The sequence below is a fragment of the Takifugu flavidus genome, chromosome 7 (assembly GCF_003711565.1).
Source record: "Takifugu flavidus isolate HTHZ2018 chromosome 7, ASM371156v2, whole genome shotgun sequence".
NCBI classification, from domain to species: Eukaryota; Metazoa; Chordata; class Actinopteri; order Tetraodontiformes; family Tetraodontidae; genus Takifugu; species Takifugu flavidus.
Window position 1 is genome coordinate 11,987,607 of NC_079526.1, and position 8,146 is coordinate 11,995,752.

At 43.4% G+C, this 8,146-nt stretch overlaps 2 protein-coding genes across 3 annotated transcripts; both read right to left on the reverse strand.

Annotated features, from left to right (window-relative positions):
• Positions 1–200: 200 nt before the first annotated feature.
• Positions 201–2,057, reverse strand: LOC130529000 (mpv17-like protein 2). Its single transcript, XM_057038880.1, has 5 exons — positions 1,840–2,057; positions 1,583–1,744; positions 1,434–1,510; positions 1,114–1,242; positions 201–1,010 (listed from the first exon to the last, which is right to left on the reverse strand). The coding sequence occupies exons 1-5, from the start codon at positions 2,033–2,035 to the stop codon at positions 969–971; spliced, it is 606 nt and encodes a 201-aa protein (XP_056894860.1). The 5' UTR covers positions 2,036–2,057; the 3' UTR covers positions 201–968.
• A 501-nt stretch (positions 2,058–2,558) lies between these two features.
• On the reverse strand, positions 2,559–6,357 carry LOC130528999 (mpv17-like protein 2). Of its 2 annotated transcripts, none has more exons than XM_057038878.1 (6): positions 6,070–6,357; positions 5,575–5,769; positions 4,360–4,521; positions 4,041–4,117; positions 3,648–3,776; positions 2,559–3,508 (listed from the first exon to the last, which is right to left on the reverse strand). In XM_057038878.1, the coding sequence occupies exons 2-6, from the start codon at positions 5,762–5,764 to the stop codon at positions 3,422–3,424; spliced, it is 645 nt and encodes a 214-aa protein (XP_056894858.1). In that variant the 5' UTR covers positions 5,765–5,769; positions 6,070–6,357; the 3' UTR covers positions 2,559–3,421. The 2 variants fall into 2 exon arrangements, with proteins under 2 accessions (XP_056894858.1, XP_056894859.1); XM_057038879.1 differs by lacking the exon at positions 6,070–6,357 and adding an exon at positions 5,885–6,026.
• Positions 6,358–8,146: the final 1,789 nt, after the last annotated feature.

The window sequence follows — 8,146 nt, forward strand, 5'->3', positions numbered from 1 at the left end:
TTGTTTAATCACGGTTGATCTCTGGATAGAACAATAGAAGCAACTTTAAAACACACTTTAATAACAGCAAACGGTGAACCACAGGGGTCCATTCCTGGCCCACTTATTTAAGTCTTAACAAGTATTTATTGATGAATCTAGATGAATCTATTTGATTGTTTTATTTAATTTGAGGCCTCATTAAAATAAATCACTCAGTCTGGATGATCAGTCATTGACTTTATTACCTCAGGTAGAGTAAACGATTACTAAATAAATGATCAGCAGCCACTGATGACTGCTACTGAAGCACTTCAGCGGGGGAGGTGAGAGATTTTTTGATACTGATGTGAGTCCTGGCCCATCCCCCCCCCCCCCCCCTTTAACCTTTCTGTTTGTCTCAGAAAACTGTACTGGTGCCAAAAGCTGCTGTTTCTAAGTTATGAAAAACATGACATTAAGATGAAAAGCGCTCTTTCCTCTTTGCCCCCCCCCCCCCCCCCCCCCCTTTGCAGTCTCTGTATGTTCTTGGATTCTGGGTCTTACTTCTCTCGGTCCCTTGTGCACTTGCAGGTTTGTTTGTTGTTCACTTTCTGCACTGATTTGTGCTTTTTTTTCTGTGGTGATCATTAAATCTGTCATAGCTGAGGCAGAAGTGTGGACCCAGCTAATCTTCTATTTCTCATAACACCATCAGGCCTTTGAAGCGTTTTTTTTTTTTTTGTAATTTTTTTTATGAGCTGCACAAATGACTTAATCCCTCACATACTTTCATCACCTGCATCTCATTTTCATGGACTGGAACTTCACATGCAGTAGGAACGCTTGAGTGCTCTGCGCGTTCAGCGGCCACGGCGAGAACAACAAACGGTTGGCTTGTTTGTTCGTGCTACTGCAGAGACACGGCGTTCCAACATGGCGCCAGCGGGAACGCTCCCTAAGCTCTCTCCATCAGAGGTTTGAAAGGCGATGCGTCATGCTGTACTTCCTTAGGACTGCTGTCCGGCAAGGTGGTGGGGGGGATTGTTACCCTGGCAACAAAACCATTACGTTCAAAATACATATACAATATAATCAAAAGCATCAACAAAAAGAGAAAATCCCAGAATTCAGAGCTTGTCAGGAAGCTCTTACTCTGTGTTTGAGGTAGGACAGGTAGGTGTTCCACCCCAGGCTGACCACGTTGATGTACATGACGCAGAATTTGGGGGAGAGGTAGTAGAAGTTGATTGTCTGCGCCAGAGGCCACACACACAAGTTCACCTGTGGATGAAGACAGAGTTTGAACAGCAGCTCAGCTTACAGAGTCATCAAACAGGCTGTTTGCAGAGGACGGTGTCGACTGTGCAGCAGACAAACACACAGCGGGCAAACAGCCAAGATCTCAGAGGGAGTGGGTAGTACGGTAGCAGGCCCAGATCGGCCTCTGCTCCGCTCAGGCGGGGGGTACTTGCCGTGGTGTACTCCACAAATTTCTCTTTAAACTCCACACACCCGTCCTTTACACTGCGTCCTTCCGTGAGAGCCATGCCTGCAGCCAATACAGATGTGCGTCAGTGAGTCTCGGACAAGGTCTCCTGTGGGCCGTATCCAGACTCCTCACCTATAAAGTACCACAGCCCGATACCCGGCGCACAAATCAGTTGATCTATCACCACCTTCTTTAGGACTGTAGTCATGGTCCTCCCGATACACAGTCTGTCCAGCCAGCAGTACCAGTAGTGCTCAATTAGACCCATGGAGCAGCCCACCATGAACATGGAACCTTTAATCAGACATGAAACGTGTCTGAAATCACGAAATACATCACAGTTTGGGCAGGAAAATATGAACTTTCCAAAGTACAGTGTCCTCTCTCACCTGTCCTCTTCCAGTCTCGGACCCGCCCCACCTCCATGTGCATCTCCCGGGTCTGCTGCGCAGTGTCCCCCACCGCCATCAGAACCCCTCCGCCCAACGTGTTGGTGACCACCAGGCACCTGCCCTGGAACAGCAGGCGCCATGAGGGCAGCCGGGCCAGAAGCTCTTTGCTGGCCTGCAGCGCCCGAGCTGTCATCGGTGGAGGAAGAGCTGCTACCTCTGTCAGCTGGAGTGGGTGTTCTTTAAAAACCTGCTGCGTTCCTCCGTCACATGGCCTCTGGAAAGATCTGCCAAACACAGCCTTCGTATGGTTCACATGGAGGCTGACGCCTCGTCAGTCGTCCACAGCTGTACCTCAAACACAAGCAGGCAAATAAGAAAACATTGCCTGCAGTCACAAACAAACAAACATTAAGAGTGGAAAATGTTCATCTTAATGATTTGCGTGTCGTCATTGAATTTTAGATTTAATACAAGCAACTTCTCATTTAGGGAATTTACATTGACGCCGCGGTGTTGTAGAAACTAAGGAAGGAGGGGCCTATTCTTGTAGCCCACCACCACACTTTAGCTGCACCTGAAGGCCCCCCAGCCTCAGTGTCCAGCCCAACATCTCCCAACACATGAAGCACGTCTTTATGCAGCTGCTTAATTATCGGCGTCTGAGCAAAAGGTTTTTATTTTTGCCTTTATAGATGATATCAAACACAAGAGAACAATGGATTTCTTAAAATTTTATTAGAATTTGGCATTTTACTCCCCCCCGTTTAAATTTAACAACAAAACTATGAAACTCTTCTAGGTTACATTTATATGCTGCTCTCAGATTTTGACTCTTAACATTTATACACATATATAGTAAAAAATATACACTTATGAATCAGCAGCTGTAAATCATCCGGTCACATTAATATCCACAACTGTAAAATATGTTTGAAAATAAATAATTAGCTCCAAATCGGAAAACACTGAAGTAAAGGAATTGCCCAGATACAGTAAAACTACATTAAATATAGTTTATTAAATAACTCTAATCAGGCTTTTTTCTTCAAACACCATGATTTGGGGTGTATCACAGGCCAGAGTTAAGGCATTTCCCCCTTTACAAAGGGACCACTTGAGAATTCTGCACATTTAAGTTGCACAAACTTGTTGAGAAAGTAGAAATAAAATCTCGGACAGAAACGATAAAACACCAAAGACTGAGAAACATGTTCCACCTGCAGCTGCTGCAGATGTGCAGCTTCACCTTTCAAAAACCAGACGTTTAGACGTCAATGGAGGTGTGTTGAAAAGTTCTGATGGGACAAAACAGCATCCTGATCAGCACCTGAGCAGTAACTTCTGCGATGCAGAGGGCCCATTATGAAATTCCATGTAAAAATATTAGATTAAATATTAAACCAGAAGTGCAAAATGGTCCCGGTGGTACAAAGGTTCACAAATGGAAGGCAGTTTGGAATCAATTAAAATAGGCCTCTCAACAGTTTGCAGCGCTGGTGGTAGTTTGAACATACAGTCTATAGATGAAAGAACAAAAAAAATGTCCTTTGCTTCTAAACAGCATCCGTGAGGCTTCTCTTCAGGAGGGTGGTGGGAGAGCTTTCTGCAGGACCTCCACAGAGCTGCTCTCCAGGACCACCGGGCTGCTCTGACCTTTGTCCTGACCCTAAAAACACACCACCTTCAATCATTTTACTGTTTTCAACATCTGAGGGTGACAAAAACTCAACAAATGTGAGTGGCTGAGAACAGACTGGGGAATTCTGGTGTGGATCTCAGCTGTATCGGTTAACCTGCAAACTCACCCTGTGTTTGAGGTAGGAGATGTAGACATCCCAGCCCAATGTGATAAAGTTCATGTACACTATACGGAATTTGGGAGGGAGGAAGTAGAAGTTGATCATCTGAGCTGGAGGCCAAACACACCAGTCAGCCTAGAGAAAAGAACAATTACAAAGCTGAAAAACACAGATGTGTTGATGGGAAAAGTGAGTTCACGTAAGAAATGAGACTGAACATTAACTTATAAAGACGGCACTGGAGGTTTCCCACTAATCTCTGTGTTATGTAACAATATCACAATCTACATCAAAGGGAATGTGTGAGGAAAGCTTGATGCTTCTCTTATCAGCTTTATAACCGACGGTTACACTTAAACCAGAACCAGCCAGTGAAACGTGGAATTACTGGCGACCTGCCTTATAAAACTCCCAGAACTTTTCTTTAAATTCCTCCAGTCCTTCAGCTGCAGTGTTGCCCTCTGTGATAGACATGCCTGCAACAAACAAACAGATGTCAGAGGGGGAGAAAGGGAGTTAAAAAGCTTAAGAAGGATGCAGGTGAACTCTTCAGATGAACTCTGAACTTCAAACACACGTCTCATCTCACCCGTGTCTCTTAGAATGTGACCTTTGTCTGTGTGTGTTTTATGGGTGTGAAAGTGAGTGTGTGTGATTGTGACGCTGCCTTAACCTACAGTGTGTGTGTAGAGAGAGGAGGGAAGCCGAACAGCCTCACCCATAAAGAAAAAAAACCAGATCGTCGGGGAGCCGACCAGCTGGTCAATCAGAACCTTCTTGGCCACAGTTTTCATGGCTCGGCCAGCGTAGAGTCTGTCCAACCACTGGTACCAGTAATGCATGCAGGGACCCAGTGCAGCACCCACTGCAAACATGCAACCTTGGGAGATAAAAAGAACCAAGCATTGATGTTATTCCTTTCATACAGAGCATAAAAGTTAATCTGAAATTAGAAAAGACAGCTGCACGTCTCAGAGACAGGTATCAACTCTAGGTAGCATAAGGGAGCTGGTCGAGTGTGTGCGTGTGCGTGTGTACTGCGCACACCCCCTTAGGAGGATGTGTTAAAGATTTTATTTACCCCGTGATTAATGTTTCCCAGCAGCATTAGTCACACCTCCACATCTCCAACAGGGAAATTTGCTGCTGCTGCCGACAGGAAAGAACCGTTCTCTCCCTTTAGCCTAGTCAACCCAACCCTGTTCTTCCACCTCATATGTTCTGCGCCGTTTTCCCCTTCAGGATAATGTCAAAACTGGCTACACTCTTCTTTTTTTTTTGATAAATGACAAATGTCAGGTAGCTCCAGGAAATGCTGAGCACCACTCCGTCTCCTTCAGAGTTCTCTTATTTGTCCTTTGCCCTTTTTTTGACACTTGCTTTAGGTTTAATCATTGCGAAACATGAACTCTGTTTCCTTTTCTACACAGATGATTTACAGCAAAAGACATTAACGCACTCTAAGGGTGCAAGAAACTTTCGTCATGTAAGGCTCTGTATTTAAATTCTTCCTCACAAAAACAAATATTTGTGGTTACACCCAGAAGTTACACTCAGTAAAAACACTTCAAAAGCTGAAGCTTGTGAAGTTAAATTACAACCATTAATAAAACTGACTTCAAGCATTCAATCATTGAATGAACTCTGTGTTGCATTTATTAAAATATTACCACTCCTCGAGGTCATGAGTAATAATTCCTATATAAAAATCTAATAGCGCCACCTGTAGGGTCGCTACAGTAAATGGTCCAGATATACTAAAGACTTCGCTCACCTCTGCACAAGAAACTTGAACATATTTAAGGCAGTGACAGTAACACAATCCACAGTCCAATGATTGGATCATGTCCATGCTCCGAACTATTCAGTCATGGGTGGAGCACACCTTTCAGGGATGGTGGTAACAATAATTAGAAAACCCTCCCTCTCTCACCTGTCCGCTTCCAGTCTCGGACTTTGTTTGGATCCTTGTAGATCACCCAGCTTTGCTGAAGCCAGTCTCCCAGTGCCAGCATGCCCCCACAGGTCACCGTGTTTGTTAATAGCAGATAGCGGCCCTGGAACATCGGCTTCCAGAAGACCCGCATCCGAGCCAGGAACACCTTACTTGCTTGGGGAAGCATGTCATCTGTCAACAGAGAGTAAACTTTTACAATACTGGACGACAAAAGACACACAGCGAATGTTTATTTTTAAAGTGTTTCAGGTGGTCTAACGGCTACAGTAGAGAGGATCTTCCGCACCTATCTTATGACAGCTGGAGACAAGCGACCACACCTCCAACAAACGATATCAAACCCCTAAACTCCACCTCAAAGGTGAAAGCAAGTCTTCAGCTCTAATGAAGCAACACGCACACAAACACTCCATACAAAGCGAAAGTAAATCGAGCTTTTCCCCTAACCTATAAACCGAAATGAAAACTTACCAGCACTTCAAGACAGATATGTTCTTGTCTGTTTAAATGTTGCATCAGTAATGTTTTAAGTCCACTGTCACACGTGAACAGACAGCGGGTGCCCTCCATTCAGCGCGAGCCAAGCGTTTACTTCCGCTGGCGCAGTACGTTCACATCCGGATTTAATTATGATTATATTTTTAGGGAAATTAATATGTAATAACACTGAGATGGTCGAGGTAGACCTCTATGTTTTCTAATATATGAAATTTTTTTTGGCAAGATTTGGCTTGTCAAACGGCTAATCAGACTTTTCCCCTTGTTCTTCTTCTTGTTTGAGGGTGAGTTGCATACTGTACTTACTGCCCCCTACTGCAGCGGAGGATGTATAGCGAAACGTCCAACCGTCCTCATATACCTGAAAAACAATCAAAGCGAATACAAATATAGAACCACCCAAAAAATAATAAAAACAAAACACGGAGAGGAGTGAAAGAAGCCATCTATGTCAAACTGGAAAGACCATCATTAAACAGAGGTGGGGGTCTGAGATATCACCTCTCACCTATTTACAAAACCATTTTGATCAACCTCCCCAGGAGGAGAAGAGGCCAGACACACGGGGCCACTAACCAACCCCACTGGGCCAAGGGAAGTTTCAACGACCAGCATAATGAGGGGTGGCACAACTAACAACCAGATGACTGAAGCTCCAAATATGCTAATGGAGCCTGAAGAGTATCTTGAAGTCCCCAACAGTCAGTCAGAACTGATGAAGCCTCTTGGATGAAAGACGAAACGTCTCCATGGAACACAACCAGTCCAGTATATGATTCAACTACCAGAATCTTTTGGAAATGTTCCACAACTGCTGCCTGTGTTCTGTACTGAAAATAGTTTACCTTCATCAAGGATGCTTTGACTATTGGCAAAAAAATAATAATAAGTTTAATGAAATTTTTAAGAAATGTTAATGATGGACCAAGGAACAGATGACTACATTTTTGTGACACCAAGGAGCTTTGATCATAAAGCAACCTGCTATGCTGCATACTTTACTACACCATAGTTTAGTACGTCACAATACCTGGGACAGTGGTTTGCTTGGTGGTCTGTGCCTAACCATTTTCCTACTTTGGTTAAGGCTTTATTAAAAAAAAAAGAACCGGTGAATTTTCCATTCAAATAAAACTAAAAATAAATCGGAAACGGTGTTTGACAGAAATGTTGGGGTCAAGACTGTGAAATAAAAGTGCTGCAACTGTGGGAAAGTCCTGCAGGATAAAGTCCAACGGCACCACCTACTGTGCGAAGAGAGCAGTTAACAAGCCAACTTAACAAGTCGAGCTGCAGCTGGGCTGCCTGAAGGGAAAAAGAATAAAATAAAAGTGCAACATCATTAGCAAAGGCTCTGAGTAACTTTGACTTTGCCCCTGGTATTAACAAACACCTAGTTTGTGAATGAAACTGCATTGGGTTGTCTTGTTAATCCCTTCTGAGCCACCTGTCCTGCTCATCGGAAAAACTCACAAATCCTGGTACAAACTCAGTGCATTTCTGCCTCAACCAGCAATCCTTCCACCAAGGATTACCCCCGACCAGTAATGCCACAGCTTGTTGCACAGGTTTGGATCTGCACTGCTGCGATGCTCACTTTTGTACATAAATTAAAAAATAAAACAAATGTAATTACATAAAACTGATGTGTCATATTGCGTACATACACACATATGTACCCATGTGCATCATTCTATTGGACTGATTTTTTTTTTGGGCTTCTGTAATATTCGTAAATTACAGTAGTTTTTCATGTTTTGTCAGACATTAATGTTGAGTAATGTTGATTATTCAGTGATAAATTTCTGCTCTTTCATGGTTGACCTATCTAAACTTTATAGTGTATACTTTTTAAATAACTCTAGGTTTGCCTTGAGCATATTTATTGTAACTCGGACAAGATTTTTTTTTAAATGGAAAATCAAATCAAATACACAAAAGAAAGAACGAAAGACCACTGAGTGTGCTGATAATGGATGGATATTGCAGCAGTGGTTAATGCTGACCCCTAATAAATAATTCACACCTTTCTCCGGCGCGGCTGATCAAT

Excerpts from the sequence above, each read along its gene's own strand:
- LOC130529000 (XM_057038880.1), bottom strand. The coding sequence starts at position 2,035 with ATGACAGCTCGGGCGCTGCAGGCCAGCAAAGAGCTTCTGGCCCGGCTG. Across the intron at positions 1,511-1,582 it reads CGGGCTGTGGTACTTTATAG|GCATGGCTCTCACGGAAGGA; the intron begins GTGAGGAGTCTG and ends TATTGGCTGCAG. Across the intron at positions 1,011-1,113 it reads TGTCCTACCTCAAACACAGA|GGTAACAATCCCCCCCACCA; the intron begins GTAAGAGCTTCC and ends TTTTGTTGCCAG.
- LOC130528999 (XM_057038878.1), bottom strand. The coding sequence starts at position 5,764 with ATGCTTCCCCAAGCAAGTAAGGTGTTCCTGGCTCGGATGCGGGTCTTC. Across the intron at positions 4,522-5,574 it reads CCGAGACTGGAAGCGGACAG|GTTGCATGTTTGCAGTGGGT; the intron begins GTGAGAGAGGGA and ends TTATCTCCCAAG. Across the intron at positions 4,118-4,359 it reads CTGGTTTTTTTTCTTTATGG|GCATGTCTATCACAGAGGGC; the intron begins GTGAGGCTGTTC and ends TGTTTGTTGCAG.